Genomic DNA, 23,644 nt, shown 5'->3' with positions numbered 1-23,644 from the left:
CGAATATATGTACCGCTTTACGTCGACGTGGCGACGCAGCGGACCGATAAAGAAATAACATCGGAGGGAATGTAATCTTCTTTTTTACGTTTACGCGATTTTCCTGTTTACAGCTCGGAACATTTCATGTAAAATCCTGTCATTTTTATATATATACTTGCATGGTTTTACGATACGGTATAAAATAAAGACTTATCTAAGTTAGTCTCTTCTTCCTCGACGCTATCTGACATTCTGCGCGCCGGTTCTTATTTTATATCCTCAATTTATATAAAAGAACCATACGGGGTTTATATACGAACGCGCAAAAAAAACGCATGAATATACTTATATAATCTTAATATCTTGTCTTGGAAGCTTGAGCCAACACCGCGCTGGCATTACGAAACATCAGCCTCGATAAACTTGCAAGTTCGTAAAGTTCTAACGAGGTTCCACGGTGGTTCACCTCTCAAGAGGACTCTACGTCAGAAGAATCTTCTCTCCCTTAGACCGCGTTAGAAACTATTGAAGTTCACTGGAGGACTCACCGCGAATTTGTGGCGAATACTTAAAGCGCTTTATCACTCTTATCAATTATGCCTTTTTCTGGCTATTCCTCTTTTTTCTTCTTTTTTTTGCAAGATGCTCCTCGAAAGTTCATCCCGTGTTTATAAATAAGAAAATAATTAAGCCAAGCTTGTCTAATTTCATAAAATATGGATATTGTTAAGTGAAAACTCTTTCTCTCTTAAAAAATAATGTTTTTATACCATAATTAAAACATAATTTGTTTCTGTATTAAGAATGAATTTGATAAAAAAATTGGGTGAAATTTGCATTTGAAATATATTTCGAAGCTACTTCGAAGAAATTAATTAATGAAATAATTGTAAAATTTATGAACGTAGTTAGTCCTCTTTCGTGGACGGGAGAGAATGAATCTTCCTTTTCATGTCCAGCATCTCATCTGGAATCGGCACTTAGCGCACTCGCGCGCTCGCCTCGTCCTCGTAAATCTTTAATTTTACGAGCATGCATTATGCTCGCCGGCGAAAAAGTTGGATCGGTCCTGGCGCGGAAAAGCGCACTAAAACTACTCGCTCGAGTCATGAACTCGACCGGGTCTCGCGATACGTGCCGAGGAGCCATTACTCGCGCGAGCGGAATAAGCGGCGTCCGAGTTTTCGCGTTTACGAGGCGGGATTAAACGTTTTATAGATCCCATCGATTTCCGCAGCCTCTCCGTGTGTGAATCGCGCTGGATTAATCGGATCGCGAGTCGAGAAACCAGCTGCGAATTGATGCGACGTTCGTCCGTCGCCAATTGTTTTCGCCGAACGGACAGATGGGTAGAAAGAGAGGAAATCGGAAAAATGCATTTTCAAAATGTCACGATACTTATTGGTTGCTCACAACTCGGTTCGTTCATTCGATATCTGCATCATTCACGGAGAGCGCATGTTGACGATTGAAATGATTAATTTAATGAATTTATGTGGTGTGTTGCAGGTGCCGTACATGGTATTAGATGTTATAGATGTGGACAGTACAACGAGGGAGTCGGCAGTATTACACCGTGCATTAATTACACCGCACAGATGCTGATGGAATGCTCATCCACGGACGATTGGTGCATCGTAAGTACACGAGATATTATTTTTTCCGTTCCAAAAACTGTTCAAACAGCGCGAAACATATTTCGATTATTGCGGAACGCCAGCTACAAATATTGTCAAAATCGTGGACAATTTCCGCCTTATATATACATATATAGTAGAAAATTGTCGAGCGCGCGCGACCGAAAACGAGAGAAAAATTCGCCTCTGAGAATGTCTCGTAAAAAGATAAATATTTCTTTCGTTGTCGCGGCGCCAACACGATCGCTTGACACTCTTCCAAAGTCGGCTATAACGAACGATGTTATTTACCTCTCGGCGGACTCTCGGGCCGATGTCGGATTTATGAGACGAATCTGCGCAAATTGGCTCCGGAGAGTCCTTCTCTGCAAGCTTGTACGTTCGCCTTCGGCGATTTCCACCTTCTCCTCGACTAAACCCCGGAAATGGGTTTTCTTGCGTGTACTCCGAAGGAATTTCGCAAATTTGAGAAAGTAACTTCCGCGTTGAGCGAATATATTAAGTAGGATTGTAAATATTCCAACGATAATACTGCTCGGATCAATTTCAATGCGAAACTTCCAATCAGAAATACTTTTTACAAATCAGATACCCGAATCGAAATTTTTCTTCTATTTTCAACAACAATATTCAATCAATTATCTATTTTGACATTTGAGTCGAATCATTCTGTTTTGAAATCATTTTATCTATAATTTTGCCAAAAGTTCTTTTTTTAAAGAGAACTATTTGTTTTCTACCTAAATAAAATCTATCAGAATTTATAAATGTAAAAAAATGGACTAAAAATAAATGGAAAATTTCTATTTGGATATAATAGCGCTATATTATTTATTTACTCAGATTTTCAAATATTCGCAATTCAAGGAAATTGTTTTATAATCTAAAAGAATGTAATTTTAATGAGCGAATTAAAATGCATATTTTCCATAAAGGAAGTAAAGTATATCAATTTTTAACTCTATATATATTGCAAATTGCAAATATTTTTATACTTCATTTAACACGGTTAAATAATTTATGAAATCGTCAATATCTACATCTTTAAGCGATGCATAAATGATCAAGTTCTTTCCTATTAAATTCATTCTACCGTCGTGCAACAGAGAGATCAGTATTAATTTAAAAAAGATTATTTATATATAATAATATTAATAAACCATATATATTCATGAATTTCGATATACATTTTTGGAGTAAATATGAGGGAGAAATATTTTGCAGCGAAAAATAAGTTTATGCAGCTAACAATAAACGAAAATGGAATGAATTTGAAAATACATTAAAACGATGGACAATAAAAATCATTTCGTGGTTGGAATAAGGGAATGAATGCGAATGTTTGGAATGCAAATGAAATCTTTGCGCATAATAAAGTCCCCTGAAAATCCTCCCGAATTTGCACGCGGTCTCGAACGTTCCGCGGGATCGGAAAGTACAGGATGAAGTAGTAAAGGTCGACGATGGATCCGCCTGCGGCGGACGACGAGGGTAAACGATTGGAAACTCGGTCTCGCCAAAGCGAAACCTCCCTCGCGAGTTTATGAATCACAAAGTTTACATCCGCCGTCTTAATAAAACGGTACGATCTAATCAGCATAACGATGGAAATCCCTTCCGGATCTTTTCTGCCTTCTATTATTGAATTAAATGAGTTGACGCTTCGATGAGATCGGCAACGAATTCTTCGCCATCGAATTTCGATGCTTTTTCCTCCCCATCATCTTTGTTATCTATTTCCTTCTCTCTTTTTACTCCCGCATATTTTTTTGCATCCTTTATGTTGTAAAGATAAATAAAGGAATTTATTGCGAGGAAAATTCAAAGAAGCGAGAAATCGGATGGAAGCTAAGATATATTTTCTCTTCCGTTGTGCCATTAGCTTTGCTATTCGCAAATGAATGTTTATCTAGGAATTTTTCGTCGACATCAATTTTTCCTTCATATACGCACGTGTATATATAGTCAAGAGTTCGAATCACCACAAAATGCAACGAAATCGTCTCTTGTTCAACTAAGAGATTCCAATCCCTTTTTTTTCTTCCTCCCGATCTCACTGTTATCTCGATATAAGTATTTTGCCTAAATTATCGTTCATTCTTTCGTGTGATCGGAATAACAAAACTCGACGGAGATGAAAGACGACCTGTGTCGATATATTCGATTATGGTTAGCAAACAGTGGCGAATCCGGTAAATTATTTTCCGGTGTTTTCAGTGTTGCGCTTGGATGATTTTTCAAGTAACTAAATAAAGATGTAAATTCATCTTAGATAAGATAAAAATCATTTCGTTTCAAATATAACTAGATAAAAGATAAAGTTATATGGTAACTCATCTAGATAACCTCCAGATAATATTATTTTTAAGACCGCTTGTATAAACACAATTATAAAAAAATGTAAATTTTATAAAAGGGATATATCAAAATATGTTCAGATTTTTATTTACAAGTTTTTATCGCTTACCGCTTCAGTTCTACTACTCAAGTATTTTTATATGTATGACTCAAGTCAAATTATCTATATTATGAAGATAAGGTGACGCCAAGATTTCATCTAGATAATTTTATTTATAATTTGGAGACGATTTTTCCTTAGCAAAAATGTTGAGAAGTCAATAATTTTCGAGTTATAAGCGATTGAAAAAAAAATGGGTTTTTTGAAAACTAAACGTTTTGGAGTTAAAAGTCTAACATAATTACATTCTTCAGTTAATTTCAGGTAGAGTTTACTATAATAAAATTTTCATTCGAGCCTTAGTTATAAAGATACATAATGACAAATATTGGAAAGTTGTAAAAAATGATGACCTTTTTCGACATTTTCGCTGAGGAAAAATCGTTCCCAAATTGACCAAAGAATCCATTTTTGTAATCGTTGGTCCGTTAGTTACCGGACACTCTGTATATTGAATTCGGGAAGTTCATAGAAATGGGATGGGAAATAACGGCTCCCGAGTCTTCTCGATCCCGAGGTGAACTGGCAATTCTCTACGATGGGGCGGAGCCGGGTTCGATGCCTTCCGGTGCCTCGAGGTGCATTCACTGCAGGCACTGCATTATTACGCACGCGTCACTCCCACTCCCTTGTGTCGTCCCCCTTATGCCGCACCATCGGGCATTCCCGATTTGGCCTTCAAATCAGTGCCAATTGCATATATCACGACGTATTAATTAACATTTAGTATAGCGTTATCGGTTGTGACAGGTCGCCGATCCTACGCGTTATTCATGGGAATAATTCTCATGGGAAAGAGAGGGTCTCCCAAATCTCTCTATCTATTTATTGGCTATCGCAGATCAGTATCAGCAATGGACTCGAATTGGCACAATAATACTAAACTTCTGCCACGTTTTTTTTTTAATTCGATTTAATTGTTTGATTTGAAAAAAACCGATCACGATAGCATCCCATTAATGCGCGATAGACACACGATAATCTCGAATTGGATGAAAGTGTATTTGCGAAATCAAATTCGATTCGCATATAAACGCAGTGACAATTCTTTTCGAGGGGATTCTTGAAATATATTTTATAATTGTAGAAAAGCTCCAATAATATGTTTCAAGAATTCTCTACAAATTAGTATTAATATAAATTTTATGTATTCAACAGATTCAATTAAAATTGTAGACATTTAAAATATAATATATTTGTTGTGTTAAATGTATTTATTAAACATATGGTATTTATATATAGAGTTATTTTCAATAAGATCGATTGAAGCTTTATTATAGTTTCCAGTTTTGGAAAAAAGTCGGAGTTTTTTTTTAAGTTCTAGTCGCGCACTTTTACGAAGAAGCTATCGTTATTAATCCCGATTAACTTTCCCCGGCTTACTAAATAAGACGCGTTATCTTTCGCTGTAAAAATAATCTTGTCTTAAATAACGAAGGACATCCGTGTTTGCAGCTATCGCTTTATATAACGCCGGGGGTTACCTTTTCAAGTTTCAGGGACATTGTACTATTATGAGAAACATTTATATTATATGAGAATCAGAGAAAACACAGAATATATCTCTCTATGTTCAATATCTTTGAGGCCATCTTCATATCGTAGCCATTTTAATAATAAATACGATATAAAATTGGACATCTATACGTCTCGATAAAATTAGTTCCGCGCCTTTAACTTTATATTCGAGAGATATTATATCCTGTTATCCTATTTATTTCTCGATTACAAATACAATTCACCGAACGTTGATTTCAATTTTAAAGTCAACAATCGAAAGTAGCTACAGATTTTTATTCACGATACTAAATCTCCTCCCGTCTCAATATCATCTATATCTTGTGGCATGTTTTGTCTTTATAAAAAAAAAAAAAAGACTTCGTAAAAAATCTGTACGGATTTCTTTGTTTCTCCGAAAGCATTTATACGACGGAGAGCCTTGACGAGGCCGCGCATAGATCGCCAAATAAATCTACGGTGCCAAAACACGAGAAGGGATCTAGAGAAATCTTGTCGAGAATCTGTGGTTTTCCCGAACTCGGATGGCTGGCTCCCTTTATCTGCCATTCGACGGCACACTTTTTTTCCCGCGCACGATCCGACACGCTCGTCTCGTATCTGCATAGAGATTGGATGGTGGCGGTATATATTCTCGAGGGTGTGAAAGCTTAATATTCGTTCATCGGCGAAATTCGCGGGATTGGATGAAACAGGCGATGTATAGGAAAAAAACACGCGACTTTTCACATCCCGCTCGCGACAAGAGAGCGCTGTCTTTATTATTCTAAATTAATTAAATAGAGGAATGAATCTAAGATCGGAGATACGATTATGACTGTTTTTTTATCCGGAAGCGCGATCGCGTTCCACGTTCGCTATATTTAACTTTCCGTCATATTAGCGCGAATATTACGAACCGCGAAAAAAAACCAGGCAGGGTATTTCTTATTTCTTTTCACATATGCGAATTTTTTTTCAAGTGCAAAAATACTCATGAATCAAAAAAACTATCTATTATTTTATCGTCAAACGTGATCGATTCCTTCTTATAATCGACAAAAAAAAATTCACGTTTGAAAAAAAATCCCAGAAGACTTATTGAAAAGGGCGTGCACATAAAGTTGAACAATTATTTTCTATCTTTATGGCATTCAATTAAGCGACGTGGAATTGCGATGCAATTGCCGAGCCGCTATCTCTTGAATCTAAACGACCGACGGATTTTCCACAGTTTTTATTTGAGGATGGTTTTGGTGTTCTTAGCGTTCAAGAGAGAGAAAGAGAGTCAATCCCATTATTCTTGAGCAAGCAACCCCTTTCGGCGGAAATACTCTGAAAAAACACTCAAAGCTTTATTTCGACGTTGATTTTTGATTAGCTTTTATTTGTAGATTTCACCGAGCGGTTTGCGTGTCGAGTTTTCTCATTAAAGAGAAAGAAAAATGTATCTACCGTATTTCTTTGTGCGCGACTCTTTTCAAACCCTCACGGGATGTTAATCAACCTTTATCAACTGACGTTTGTCGCTTTGATAATATTGCGAATCATTGAATTTAATTTTTTCTTCCTTCAATATTATCACATAGATCTGTCAATTTGATTAAAGTTAGGATTATAATTGATTTTATTTCAATTAATTTTAGACAATATAATTAATGGTTTTAAATCTGCAATCTGTTTCTTAACAGAGTTGATTTAAATAATAAATTTTAATAAAGTAATTAAAATAATATAACGTAAAAAAAATAAGAATAATGAAATAAATATTAAAATAATAAATTAAAATTCTTCCCCATATTAATTCAATTATTATGGCTTTCTCATAGAGGAAGCTTAACTTGCACATTGATTGATCAAAATTTAATTTCACTCATTAAAAGAGAGAAAGAGGATAATAATTTTGCTGGGTATTATAATAATTATCTATAATTGCTAATTTTAAATGATTTTTCTAAATAACCGAAAGTCGTCGTTCAATCTCGAGAGGAGAACTAAGCGGAAAAGTGCTTCTAGCCGGAATTCATTCTTCGATTATATGGCATTCCCTATACGTAAGATTTCGATAATGGCGGCGCAAAGGTCAGAATGATAAATCGGCGAACGTTCGAAACATGGCACGAACAGCTGACGTGCAGGGTCAGAAGTTCGGCGAGATCGGTCGCGCGGGCCGCTTTTTACGACGAAATCGGTTTTTCCGGACCGGGACGTCCGGTCTGGAAAATGGAGCACGTTTTCCCGCCGCCATTTCTTCTCGCGATTCATCATCCCGCGGTCGTACTTCATGGATCTCTCTCGACTCGATGGGCTGTCGCGGGTGTCATATACGAACAAAAGCCCTGCTGATTCTCGCGCGCTAATATCTATGTATCATATCACAACCCCCGGTGACCTTTATCGGAGTAAACTCTGAATTGCAAACTGGAGAACCGAAAAATATGTATATATATTTCTTTTTTGCAAAAAAAAAAAAAAAAATGTCTCTAGTTATCCCGACAAATTATTTTCGCACGAATTGCATGCTTCCTCGGAATTCAATTTTCGTGCCGCAGCTAGCACTGACGAAAACGTGACTCTCGCTGCACTTTCTCTCTCTCTCCCCTTGCTCTTCTCTCTTTTTCTGTTAATGCTAATTGCCGCTTTTATCTCTTGTACCCTTTCACGTTTTTTGCACGCTTCATTAAACGCGATTCACTCGACGCTATGGCTCGCTGCCCACAATTTTGTGCGCCAGCGAGTCCACGAATAATATAATCGACACGTGAAGCAAGCTTTGAGAAGCAAATTCAGAATAATTACGATATATTACATACGGCAGTAATTACATCCTCTGTTTTACGTCAAATATGACAAAAAAAAAAAAAGAAGAAAAAGCTCTACACTCTTTGTCAATATATAATCAAAAGTGTAAATTATTATTACGCATGATTAAATGAATAAAATTCTTTCTCGCTCGCGACACAAAATTTCGCGCGCGCCGTTTTCAGTTTTATCATATATGCAATAAATATAATAGCGGTATGGTACAATTTGTCGAGCTGGCGTTTCTGATGCAAGGGGTTGAAACTTTGCCGCTGATAATAATTGAGCGACTATACCACCGCAGCGCCTGCCGCATCGGATTTTCATAACGCGCCTCTGCGTTGGCGTTCTCCATCACGGGGCAGAAAAAAAGAAGGGCGAATAAAAAACAATTCGGTCTGCCGTTTTCGAGCCAATAAACCGATCCGCGGAAGTATGTAACAGTTGCGCGCGTTTAACTGCATCGAACGTGACTGCGTCGGCGAGATGAAGAGTAAAATTGCACGCACACAAACACACACACACACACATACGGATACGTGCGCATATGTCTATAATTTAACCTCTGCCGAATTAATTGCGATCGGTACCCGCCACAATCGATTTTAATTTTTTACCCATTTGTGATTATATCTATACTGGTGCCTTGAAGAGAAAAGAGAACGGGTTCATAAATCAATCGCAAAAAAGGAGACTTGAATGTGCGGCTTTTTTGATAAAATTACGAAAAAACTCGCAGCGTTCCGTGCCAAAAACAAAGAGCAAATACTATTGTATTCTTTAGAATATATATTTTACGTCGAGAAAAAATAATTTAATAGCAATCAAAATACAGAAGCGATCTTTTCAATCCGATATTCCAATTGGATGTAGTATTGAATATTGTGGGTTTTATCTTGGTTATCTCCGTTTCAAAATGTCACATATAAACATCAAAAATAAATAGAATATGAATAAAAAATAATTTGACATTTATCGATACGATATAGAATTGTAGTGCGCAATTTCATCATATCGAGTATTAACCAAATTATAGTATACATATCGATGAAAAAGAAATTGATTGCGTAGAAAATGCGAAAAGTCAAATATGCATATTTGATTCCAAAGACATTTAAATAAATAATTGTACACCATAAATATCGTGAGAGAATAATTTACAATTTTGCTTTGATTTTCATTTTTATTTTATAAATAAATATACTTATTCGAGGAACAGCTACTTTGATAAATAGTCTCGCATATTGTCTCGGTATCCTTACATATATCCTCATCAGCGAGAATTAATTAGAATAGAGTATCATCATGAGTACAGTACATCTCATATAGTACTTATACCTTAAGAAATAATACAGGTCTCGGAATTCTCGTGTCGTTATCTTTCCACTCAAGTATTGTTGAATGAGAAGAAGATGACGATATATATAACGTGTTACTTTTGCTCAAAATTCTTTTATCAAAATGAGCAAGTTCTTTTTTTTTAAATACAATTTAAGCTGCTTTTGCAGCGTTTGATAATCATCATGTGACAATAACGCGAATATGTTGTATTTTATTCTAAATGTGTTCTTACAATTAAGGTGGATCGAATAGAGAGTAAATAAATCTTTTGCCTTTAAATATGGAAAAAACTCAAGTTTCGCGCGATTTTTTACCTTTTTTCGCTTTTGCAGCTTTTATTTCTACCCCTATCCATTTTCGCTCTCAATTTGATTTTGCCTCTGCCGACAAATTGCCGGCGCACACTTTTCTTCACAGTCCCGTTTTTTTTTTTTTTTTTTCGCGCAGAGGCTCGTTTGTACCGCGAAAACGGATGCTTCTTCTCCGTCGTCACTGTACAGTCGAATATACTACGTACCGGGCGAAGGAAGAGGAACGTGAAACCGATCAGGCACACATCGATCTTCTCGAGAGTCGAGATATATCGTCCGTCCGTGTCGAGGTTCCCGATCCCGAGGGCGGCGCAGCTGGAATTTACGATTTACGAATCGGCCGAAATTATCGTTTGCTCGGAAAAATCACTGTCATTCGAGCGAGCGTATGGCGTGTCATTTCTGCGCCACGGGATGTATATCACGTAGGGTGAACCGATCAAATTTGTCCCGACCGAGGCAGACCCGTCCATTTTCGAAATCATATAGCTATTGTCGATTGCTGCTGACGGCGCAAATATTGTAAGATGGTCCAAGTGTATATATATATATATATATATATATATATGATGTATGATATGTGATATAATATAAATATATCTCAGCATATGTGTATAACGCGATCTTTTATTTACAGAGACGTCTATAAACCGTGAATTGCTGCAAAAATGTACGATTTGTGTATTTCAAAGAGGTATAGATTGAGAGAGAAATGATATTGACGTAACTGCGAAGAGGAGAAGTTTATTCCGTTTTCCTTTTTCAGAAAATCGATTTGATCAACATCGTTTAACTTCAACCTTAGTTCAGCCGATTCTCTCATTCTGTTTTCTAGAAGCGAAACTAAAATTAACCGAAACGTACGCGAGACCGCGATGCATTAACAGAACGGCAACTTTTTCTTCGTAAAACTGCAGAAAGCAGCAACATAAAATTTCGTCCAAAATAAATAGAACTTCGGCAGAGGAACCTCTTCGTAGGGTAGCGCCATTAATCTGGCAACTCGGTAGATCCTTACATTCCTGCCTGTGGTACTCCACGCTAAATTGAACGCTTGTTCGCTCATTATTCAATTTCCCAAGGAATTGTTGAGATAGCAACCGAAAGAAAGAAGTTGCATGGCTGTTATTCGAATACCTTTCTCCCTCCGTGTAAATGTAGTAGAAAGAGAGAGAGAGAGAGATAAAATTTGCATACACATGGCACATTTGGAGAAGCTATCCGTGAAAACTCATCAGTGGCGCGGAACAATCTACCCGAAGACAAATATTCTTTTGCAGAAATGCAATTTAGAATATATTTCAAGCAACTATTTATTTTTCCATTTAATTTAACGATGATGTTTGCGGTCGTAGATATTAATCTGTAAATCACTCGGTCGAAAAAACGTAAGCAACAACGCAGCGCGATAGAAATCGAAATGACTGCATAACACCGGTGAAATATCGTCGGTTGGTGAACTCGTTTGTGTTACAGTCGGGAAAGAAAAATTCTTTACGCCCTGTTCGCGACATGAAATATGAAGGACGATACGTGAGACGTATAAATTATGCGCGTTGAAGTCGAACCCGAATTTGAAGCCCCGTAGTGGCTTTTAAATTTGTAAATCTTTCCGAGGAAGAAAAATTAAAAATTTCAGGGGCGTTTTGCAATTTAGAAAAAAATTTACATCGCAAAATATTTAAAAACGATCGATAATTCAAGTCGAGCGTTTAATATGAATGTGAAATTCTCTGCGCCTCTATGTATGTATACATAAATTTTTTTCGTGAAACGAAAAAAAGAATAATTTCGAGCTTTAAACTTTCACGTTACATCTTTATTTTCAAATAAGGATATTCTCGAAAATGTCGATACATCTCCGAGTATCAATATTTTACTTTACTCAAAGGTACCGGCTGACATAAGACACATACTTTCTGAAGACAGAATCGATATGCTTCTTCAGATATTGTGGCAGTAAAAGTGCCTTCATATGTACCAATACCTTGAATTTTCACTTGCGAGATGAAGAAAATACCTACGATATCCGCATTCACGTTCCACAGCGGATTAGAATATCTCTGTATAAATATTCGTTTTTTCGTATTTTCAATAACTTAGCGAAGAGATGACTGAGAAAGTGAGAAATAAAAACAAGATACGCAAAACAGAAAAATACAAAAATGTTATAAATCTAAACAATCTTTCTACACATATTATTTTACAGCGTATTTTTTAAATTGAAATATTTGCATTATATTACAATAGAACATTTTCCAAATTGATTACATCTTATTATTTTTGTCTTCTTTTTCGATAATATTTTTCTCAAAAAATCGCGCCCACAAGCGAATAATAATTTATGAAAAATTTCTACGATTGGTTATATATGATTATATGATTAAAGCGTGTGCTGTCCTTAAAAGAAAAGGAAAAAAATGCCACATGGATTCGTTGCAAGTCCGAAAATCACAGCCGCTTTCTCGTGGTTTCGCGCTACGTCGAGTTCATTTTCCTTGGACGCGAACGCTGTTTTCGCGGTTTCTGTTGCGCTTCCTTCCTTCTCCGTGACGTCTCCTTTTCACCCCGGCGACACTTTATACATAAAACATCTCCTTTTATCCCGTGGCGGTCGCCGCTACATCTCATCTATTCTGTCGCGCATACGTAAAACACAAAGCGTCTCCATGAACACCCACGTATATAATGTCCGCCAGATAAACTCGTACTCTTATTCTCTCCCGGTTCCTCTCGCGCGAAATGGACATTCCTGAAAGAGGCGACGTGCACTTATCGGCGATGCGCTCCGATGCATTTTAACCGGTCCGTAAACGATACGCCTGCGACCTCGCGTCAATAATGACACCTTCGACATTTTAATGCGAGACCCGCCGAACCTTCATCTTCGCCCTCTTGGCTTCTCTCGATGAAAACAATTTTCTCCGGAAAACGGGGATGCCGCGTCGAGAGAGAGAGACGTGACGTCTTATAAAACCGACAAATTATTTTATCGAACCGCTTCTTCGGCTTTATGAAGCTCTTCGGTAACTTGGTCTAATTAATTTGACGATTTAACTAATGTATGATAAAATAAAACGCCGATGTATTGTACTCCTCGAACTGAAAAGAGTCTTTAGTAAAGCCCACTTTACATAATTCATGATGAGAGTCAAAGCAGAGAAAATTATTTACATTATAATCTCTATTATAAATTATAAAATCATACATCCGCTGCGTAAAAAACCTCACTTTACATAGTCTCTAATTTGCGAACGAAAATTCAGGATAAAGTTTCATATTTATCACGAATAAACCGCATACATTTTTAATTATACACGATATATGAGTATTTTTTTAATTATCTCAATATTTTTTATTATGAATAAAATTCTCTCCCAAACATTATGGGGATTTATAAATCTATTTAAAGAAATATATACACACACATACAAGAATGCATATCAATATATATGACAAAATATATTTTATACTACGTAGTAAAAAATGATACAATTAAATTTTATTTTCATCCTGAATTTCACTGCAAAATACAAGTCGTAAATAATCCTTATGCATCATTGCGGGATCTCGTTCTATAAAAGATAAACTATCTCTTTGTGTACACGGTATTTTATTTCATTATCTTTTTCGATCGTTATTCGATTCTTCGAATTTCCGTTATATTGGTATATTAATAAAACGAGGTCGAAATTATCAACGAGGTATAGAAACAAATCAATGATATCCCGCGAAAAACTGCATAGCGAGACAAATCCTTACGCTGAAAGGGCTAATAAAAGCTCGGTGGATGCACAGTAACGGGGTCGAGGCGCGCCAAACGCGCACTTTATCAGATACGTGTCGTAAAACGAGAGATCTGCGTATTGCACGGGCGCAAACGTGCGCGTGCAGTCTTCTGAGTAATGTGTTTGTCGGTCGCAATAAAAAAAAAAAGTAGACGAAAGCGACTTTCGGGCTTACGAGCGAGAGCGCTCGCTGTTACAGCTGACGTCACCGCGCCGGGGATTTTGGAGCAAAATTTGTGTAACCCAGAAGCGTAATCACAATCCACGTCATCCGTCATAATTCCACATTCGTTCCACAAATATAGTTATCACGTAATTATCGTGCGCTACAGTATCTTAAAATAGATTTTTCGGAAAATAGAAAAGTAAAATTGCTCTGCGAATTAAAATTGAAGAAAAATTGCAAAAATGTCCGCAGCAACGGTTCGGAAAGGAAAGCGCGCGAATGAAATAATAATTTGAATTGTGCTCCTAATCCACGGAAGTAATTGGGAATAAAAATTGATGTCGAGAATCGAAATCTCCCGCGAGATCCCATCGATATATATATAGTACCATATATTATATACGTTCATTTTTCGCATTTCACACGTCCATAACACTTATATGCGAATAATTAGTTTTGATTGAACGTAAATCTAATCCGACGACGGAGTTTCCGGAAACTGACGCGATCGATCGAGATATCGCAACGGGACGGATCGCAAAAGGGAAACTCCGGATATATACTCGATTCGGCTCACGCTTCTCGTAGTTTGATTGCAAATCCGCTGTTCAAACATTTAATTAAAACGGAGTGCCCCGTTCGACACTTCCTACTTGATGCGTCTCGTGCAAAAGCGAGGCTGTCTAGTAAAACAACAGTATCGGTTCACGCGGCCCGGGTTTCCGTTTTATGATAATATCGATCGCTCATAATTGCCGCTGTCGTTGGGTATTAAGCGACAGACGTGTTATCGAAATGCAATCTCACCAAGGCTTAGATGTCCTATCCTATGAGGAGAATGAGAGAGCGTTTGAATATTTATAACGGCTTAACGATATCGAGATTAGCTCGCGCGAACGTTCCCTATGCTTTTAATTATCCAGCTAAGTCAATTCATTATGTGTTTAATGAATCCGTAATTAGTCACGTTTGTGTAAGCGATATCACAGTGAAACGAAGGAATTTTCTCTTTATTATATTGGGAAAACAAACGACTGAATGAAGATGCTCGCTTGTCAGTATATTTTAATTACATAATTTTAATAATCGATAAATATATGTATGTATTATTATTTAAATTATAAATAAATTATAAATAAAAATCGAGATGAAAATCGAAGAAATGTAATAATAGTCGAAACAAAGGATGCTGGCACAATTAATATAAAATTATCGCAAGCATCATGCTTGGCGTCGTGTCAAAGCATACTTGGAAATTCGCGGATGCATTGCTAGATACCACGAATCTGGATGAAATATGACGAAATGTGAATCGGGTATCTCGTAGCGACCTTTTAAAAGATCTTTGCTCCGTATTATTCCTTTGCTTTCTGCTCGACATTACTTACATTCCCTTTTCACCAAAAATTTAGCTCGTGCGAACGTGATGGCATATTAAATACCTCGTCTGATAAAAATAATATCTCGATGTAAGCGGATGTTTATGGACTAATGTATTCTAAGAAATTCAATCGTCGATTAATATTGAGATGGAAAAACTCGCAAAAAATTGATAAATACTTCCAAGAATTTATATTCACGTTGGAGTAGTTTTTCAAATATGAATAAATGTATAAACTAAATACAAAAGATTGAGACGTCTTTGAATAAAATGTGATATCTTGAAAAACAAATAAATAATGAAATTTCGTACTTTAAGTATTAACTGCGTCGTTTATTAAGGGGAAACGAGAGAATTAAACGTTCGCGTTTCGTAGCTCTTTAATAGCAAGACCCTCACGCAATGACTTGTTGTCCTAACAAGCTTAAAGTGCAGTGAAGTAAAATACAGCGCGCTGATGAATTCCATGAAAGATTACTGAAAGAGGATGTTGGAAGTTTGTAAATCTGAAGAAAGTACAAGGGATGAAGTGAAATGGAGCAGTGGGCGTTCGAAGGGAACCTGAGCCGTTTGTCGAAAGCTGTCGAAAGGATCGTAGTTCAAAGCTGCTTCAATGAAATTCCGCTTCCTGTCTTTCTTACTTTACGATCTTACGCGAATCAAACTGGATAATAATTAATAGCTACTTAAGTGTCCCATTATGATGAGCGTGGAAATAGCTTTTTATCTTCAATTTGAACAAATGATATTGGCGTAAAACTGAATCAATTCAAAGGCGTACATTTTACGATAATAATGTAATATTATTTATTATAAAAAAAAATGAATTTTTTATATCTGAAAAACTGACAGTTCGCAAGATAACGAAAGCTCAGCTCTCAACATCATGTCTCTTAGTTTATCTCTTCTTCTTTGCCCCAGAATAGAGAATCCTACATGTCGTAGGAGAATGTGGTTAATGTAAGATGAGAAACGGACGTGGATAAAAAAATTAGCAAGGTCACAACAATATTAATAGCTGTTTCAGACAGTATTTCAAGAGTATTGTTTTTATGCAAGAAGTCAGTTTTCGGAGTTTCGGAATTTTCCCCCGTAATGAATTGACTTGTTATTTCCTAACAATGTCAATTCATTATGTCAGATGAAGAATGTAGAATAATATCCGTTTTATTTCACTCTAATGAAAATTTCCCTTCTCGTCTTTGACGCGATAAGCTAATTTTTGAAGAATATTAAACATCCTAAATTTCTCTTTATTAAACGCGTCATTTATTTTCTCATTATTATAATTGATAAAGTGCAAAATCATGATATCTAATATGACAATCATATATCAACAATCTACATATCTTTTCAAATAATCTTTCAAAGCAAATTCAAACTAATTATTTTTTTATTCCACAGAAACTATGATTTTCTTATTAAACTCTCTCGGATTCTATTCATAATTATCTAGAATTTTATCTTCAGATAATAATTATCGAACGACTTTCGTCGCCCTCATTTTTTTACACTGACAGTAATTTTTCACCTTACAAAGAAAAAATTCCGTTTATTACGAGATAGAATGGCATTCATCTAAGCATTCAAGATGACCCTTGAAATTTTTAATGCCTTTGTCTCTCGTCGACGACGTTTCTTTCTTTCCCCCGTTCATGCAACAGAGAAATTACACGTCCATTAGCGTCGTCCCGATTGATGTCTAATTTTTAAGTGGAATGCAAATAAAAATGAAAGCCGTTTGCCAATCGTCGTTTTACGATGACGATCCATTTAACGGGAATCGCGCGTCTATACGTCTCATTAATTAATCATCTTTTACATCGCATTAATAATTTGATAAACGCCCGTCAGCATCATGTTCACTTTCAAATGTAATTACGCAACGAATATCCGGAGTTCACTTTTAAATCTAATTATACAATGAATATCGGAATCCAGAATCCATAAAATTCATGGAAGTAAATTTACTCTTTCAGATTTCCTATAATTTATAATTAAATAATTAGAAAATTAACTGTCGATTTGCATTAATAATGACGTAAACAAATATAAACTGTGAAATTTTGCAATCATATATAAATTTATTTTATATCATTAACTGAAAGACTATTTATTCTTATAACGGAATAATTTCACATAAATAAGAGGAAATTTTTTTTAATTTATGTTGAAAGCGATCTAATAGAAAATTCTTTAGTAATTCGCGATATTAAATTGCAATTCTCACTAAACTTCTTACTCTAGTCCTGCCCATATATAGGTCAAATTTGAAAGCTGCCAGATAATAACACACGATCAACGAACGTGATTCGTGTACGGTGCAGCAATTTGCGCGAGTGACGTTTCTCGAATAGGGCACCATTGGCGGAAAACTCGAGGTGGCAAATTTACATTCCCTCATAAAACTCAAAGTCCCGGAGGAAATCGACGGCCAAGTGCTGCCGTCAACTTCGCGACGAAAACGGCAGAGAGAGAGAGAGAGAGAGAAAGAGGAGATCCCAGTCTCGAGAAATTCGTAAGAAAAATTAGGGGAAGTTTAAACCGCCATTTTCGGGCCGACAAGATAGACAAATGCCACGTGAAAATTCGCGTTCCTTCGAAGACGACAGCGCAGCATCCGCCGTTCTCTCGTCTCTCAGAAGCAAAACGTTATTTATATTTCGATCAATTGTTCTCTCAACGGCGCCGAAAAAAAAGTTACGGGTTTAAAAAAAATGAAACGTACAGTGATGGGTAAGATACATTTAAAATGTATCTATTGTAGATACAGATACGGATACACAAATTAAAATGTATATAGATACAGATACTCAGATATTTTTAAAGTATCTCAGATACATATCAGATACTTTTAAATTATATTTTATCATAATAATGGTAATATGCATAAAATGTACTGAATAATTCTTTTATCTTTATTAATATTTTTGTTTATATTACGACTTTATTTGTTAATCTTAACACGTGAAAAATTCCTCAAAGATATTGTCATTCAAAAAAAAGATGTGAAAATGTATCTGCAAATGTATCTGAAAAAAGCAATTCAAATACAAAAAATGTTTTGTATCTAAATACAGATATAGATACTTCAATTTGAATATATCTCAAATATAAATTCAGATACACAAAATGTATCTAGATACTGTATCTAGATACTATCCAACACTGGAAACGTATTATATTTCACTAAGAAAACATACGCGAAAATATATGTATATTCGATATATATGTATACATATAAATAATCGATTCTAGTTTCCAAAATCGATGCGTCTGACAGGCAGAGATTGCATTTCCTCCACCGAATACACTTTTAAATCGAATAACTGCATAAACCTCCCACCGCTGTTCGCTCATATTTTCTTACATATTGTGCACATTTGTCGTTGCATTTGCACTGCGGAATATACTATATATTTGAGATATGCACGCACCGATATTACGTCGCACGCAAATTCCCGTAATATTTTACGATTTAAAATTGCGCTTATCTTATGGAGTCAAGCGTAGCGCGACCTCTTCCTTTTTGTTCGTATTGAGTTTTTCAATCGCACTTAAACGCACAATGCACGTACTTTCTCGCTTTATTATATGTATAAGCCGCTATATTATATAAGTCGATGAATAAATAGCCTCCGTGTGTATTTCCGAACGATATGAAAGAAAAGTTTTTCATGTAAAATATAACAGAATGTAGCTATAGATTTTTTCCAGTTATTGAATTTGTTTAAATTTTGTACCAAGATGAAATGTATCGAATTTTGCACACAATTATAACCTGATATAGATTACAATCAATTACGATTTGTTTTTCTTTTTTACCGATAATTTAATTCTGTGGTAAATATTTTACAACGCTTTTTTTAAGAGGACGAATTTAATACAGCCTTTTACTTATTAATTTATCAATTTTAATTAATTTTTAATTATTAGTGCGATTTACGCGCAACCTGATATAGATTACAATCAATTACGATTTGTTTTTCTTTTTTACCGATAATATAATTCTGTGGTAAATATTTTACAACGCTTTTTTTAAGAGGACGAATTTAATACAGCCTTTTACTTATTAATTTATCAATTTTAATTAATTTTTAATTATTAGTGCGATTTACGCGTAACAAAAAATTGTTCCCCCTATTTTATATATTTATATAAATGAAATTTTGTTGTTTCAACTTTCACATTCAAAGTAAGTCGATCCCGATAAATAGAAGCGTATACAGTAGCAGTGCAGTAGCGATCAGCAAACACTCGCGATTAAATCAGCCGCAAGTAGTTACAGACATCAGCGGTCAGCCATCATCGTTAGAAGTTGTATCTCAATGTAATATCGCGAATGTTTCTGGGCCAGCGCTATTATCTGCATAGATACAACGATATCTATGCACATATATATATATGAACGAGTTTCGTTAATTTCGGGAAACTCTTTAGCTTCCGCATATCTCTCTCGTATCGCGCAATATGTTAAATGGATTCCAAATTGATATTTTTGCGAGGTCGCAAACAAATTACATTTAGAATTGAATATATTGAGCTCGTTTATTCATCGATCGATCGCATTATCGATATGTCAATTGCATGATTTTGCTTGGCGTCAAAATTCACAATTTCATGATTTGGTGCGTCTTTAAAAAAAACGTAATTACGCACACTGAAAAAATTTGTTAACTTGACTAAACTTTTCAACAAAATATATTTTGTTAATTGAACATATAAAAATATTTAAATTAAATATAATATAATTAAATATAATTTAATGTATTAACATAATATTTAAATTAAATATAATATATCAAATCTAACGAAACGTATATTTGACTTAAATATTAGTATACGTTCAGTTGACAAAATAGTAATTTAGTTGAAGGGTTTAGTCAAGTTAAGAAATTTTTTTGCAGTGCGTTTGCAAAGAAAATGCAGCTGATATATAAGAGAGATAACGAAAAGGATAAAGTGGTTGACGACTCAGTATTATTCTGATGACGACATTATCTGTATCGGCAAACATAATGAACCTCCAACAGTTACTGACTGTGTTACATAAATACTGAAGCATCGTCGGATATTACAACACTTTATTATCCCATTTCGACGTGGGAGGGCCAGTTGCGTTAATGTCACAAACTCGACTTGACATTAACATCGCATTATCATCCTCAACGCTCTCATATTGCGACAACTCACGGTAACTTGTATAACGAGAAGTATCATCGTTCGTACAAAATAAAGTTATGCGTTAATTGATCCCGATAGATCATGCATATGATCGCGATACATCATGCATACCATATTTTTGCGACAAAATAACGCGCAAATTTACGATGAGTAAATATACACAAAAAATGAGATAGTATTTGAAATAAATAAAAATATTTATATAGGTTATTTTCCTATCTTATTTGATTATAAATAATTAACGTGATATTTGAAGCGGTAAAAGAAATAATAATTGAAATATGTGATCCATGCAAATTTGAAAACTTTAAATAGTGTTTAAAATAAAATTCCTAATATCCCTGCTAAATTATTATATTTATAATTTCAATTATCGCGTTGCTTTCAAAGAAATACTTTTCCTACCTTTTTGTACCTATTATTCTTATAAAAAAATATAATTAGTTTTCAATATTTTAATTAGAAATAATTATTTTCAATAGTCTTTGAAATATGCCAATGACGGTGAGATCGATCTATGTATATCGTACAAAATCAATTCTATTATACATATACATACGTGCAAAAATGTGATGAAAAAAGGAGAGAGATTGAAAATATTTCGAAAAAAATGAAAAAATGAAAACGAGGCGCAATGACAGACCGCTGAGCGGCGGCATTTAGCCCGAGTATTCATCGTCGAGCGCGCTTCTTCCTGCTTTATGGCGTGTGACACACACGCGAAAACGAGATAAACGGGCTCCCTGGGGGATGATTTGTCGAGTTGTGCGTGCATCCCGCGACGCGGTCGCATCATCTTTTATTGCGGTAAAAAAACAGGGCGACGGAGGGACGAGAAGAGAAAAGAGGGCAGGATGGGGAAGTAAAACGGATCAACGGGCTTGCCAGATTGATATCGTCACTGACACTCGACGCGCTTTTTTCCCGCTCATCCGAACGGGTTTCGAGTGCCGTCTCGTTACCCATCAGGTCATTCGTGCACCAATTGCTTTTATTTATCCATTTTTTCTCTCTATCTTTCTCGCTCTCGCTATCTGTTAGTTAGTCGCATCGTTAACGCTCCGCCTGACCCATTCGCAAGTGACATCTCTATTGATGTTTGATGAACGGCACGGCTGAAGGGGACATATGATGTGGGGTATCCACAACGATTCGAAGCGTAAAAACATGACGCGCGAGTTACTTCCATTTATTTTCGTTTGATATTCTAAATCGGGACGAACAGGCGCGGCGGTTGTAGAATTTTATAAGAAAACGGCAGCCTGTCCTTTTTTATAATACGAGAACAACGAAAGCGCGCCATTTCTCAATTTTACATTAACTTTTAATACTTTAGAACTTTTGTCAAAAATACATTTTTCCTAATATTAGTTTTTAATATTACTTAATTGAAAAAAAGAGAAGTCACTGCAGTAATTCCCTCCCAGAAAATTAAAAAAAAAAAACTTAGTGCCCTGCATTTAAGGACTTGGTTATAATTCAAGGGCGCGAAGCAACCTTGAAGACAACTAACCAGCAGCGCGGAAAAAAGGCCTCAATACTTTCATTAAAATTAAATTCACTCAGTTAACGTGTTTTTTTTTTAAAGAAAGGGGAAAATTTTCCTAATTAAAATAATTAAAATGATTAATATTATAATTAATATTAAGTATATATATATAGAGAGAGTATAAATTGTATGAGTTCGCAAACATGTTTAAAAGGGAATAAAATTCTCGAAAGGAGAAGCGTTTCGAGAGTTGCACGCGCGCATTGCAGCTTTCTGCAAGTTTGCAATTTTTATTAGAAACAACACGTTGTCTTGTTTGCGCCGAACGTGCTGAGACAGTTATATTATACTCATCTTATCGATAAAATCTTCCCCGTGCTCCTTTGCATGTCGGATAAAAGTAGGTGCTTCTCTTCCTACTTCCCTGTTCTCCTTTCCATTCGAAACGATCGTTTACTTTCGTTTCTCCGAGTTTATTCGACGCTCTTTACGATCGCGTTTCCGCTTTGCGGCTGCGTGTCCTCCTTTTTTACATTATCAAATCCGAAAACAATGGCTGCTTCGAGAAATACGTTAAATAAAGCATCTACTAAACGGACTACAAGTATCGCTATTCACGCGATTTTTCTCTGTCTTTAAGAATCGGAATTTAATCGCGTCGATCAATCAATCAATTATACTGTTCAACCAAAAAATTAACCAAAACGAGACTTGTCGTTTCTTATAGGTTTTTTTTTGGATGCGGAATACCAATCTGGTTTTTAAATTATTCCATCACGTCACAATTGAGAAATTTTTAATTTTAAAGTTGCAAAGAAGTTTTTTTTTACGAACATGTGACGGTTGGAGAAATTTTATTGCAATCAAAATGAAGTATGTTAGGACTCTCAACCCTCAAAAGGAATTTTTGATGTCGATTATGGTCAATAAAATATTCATGATTAAATGGGATGTATTGCGGAAGTTAGCTATGACAGGTCATTGACAATTTACCAAATAAATTTCAATTACGTTTATTTAATTTTAAAGGCTTTTTAGGTCACTGAATACAAATGCAGTGTCAAAATTGTCAAATTTTAAACTTAATATGGCGGATTTAAATATAAAAAATGCATTTTTAAAATTTGATAATTTTGACATTGAATTCGTATTCAATGACCTAACTGTAAATCACAGATAATTTCCGCAACACAGCTTATATTTAATTATGGATATCTTATTAATTAACCATAACCGACACCAAAAATTTCTTTTAAGGATTAAAAGTCCTAACAACATACTTATTACCATATTTCATTGCAATAAAACTTTTCCAGCACGTCACATATTGTAGCTATAATATGATGAAATTCGTGAAAATAACCTTTTTTGCTTCAATTGAAAATTTCTCAAAATTGTGACGGGGCAATTTGGATTCGTACTCAGCATTCAAAAAACTATAAGAAATAATTCGTTTCGGTGTAAAAAAAAAATCATTTTTTGTTGAACAGTGTTATAAAATTTTCTATAAAATCATTATTATCATTGCAATGAAATGTATATTTTAATAATTACTAGTTATAAATGTAATCTGTGTAACTGACAAGTGGAAGGGATCCGTTGAGTTCT

At 35.3% G+C, this 23,644-nt stretch overlaps 1 protein-coding gene across 1 annotated transcript in view; it reads left to right on the top strand.

Annotated features, from left to right (window-relative positions):
* The window catches only part of LOC114940899 (uncharacterized), an 82,847-nt gene that overhangs the window by 42,940 nt on the left and 16,263 nt on the right, over positions 1–23,644 (top strand). Inside the window, exon 2 of the mRNA XM_029315678.2 lies at positions 1,492–1,619. Coding sequence (XP_029171511.1) covers positions 1,492–1,619 — 128 coding nt within the window. The remainder of the gene's footprint in view (positions 1–1,491; positions 1,620–23,644) is intronic.

Source organism: Nylanderia fulva, unplaced genomic scaffold, assembly GCF_048542155.1.
Source record: "Nylanderia fulva isolate GAGA-0341 unplaced genomic scaffold, ASM4854215v1 Scaffold7, whole genome shotgun sequence".
Lineage (NCBI taxonomy): Eukaryota > Metazoa > Arthropoda > Insecta > Hymenoptera > Formicidae > Nylanderia > Nylanderia fulva.
The sequence above is the reverse complement of the archived record's forward strand: the minus strand, read 5'-3'. Positions and strand labels throughout refer to the sequence as shown.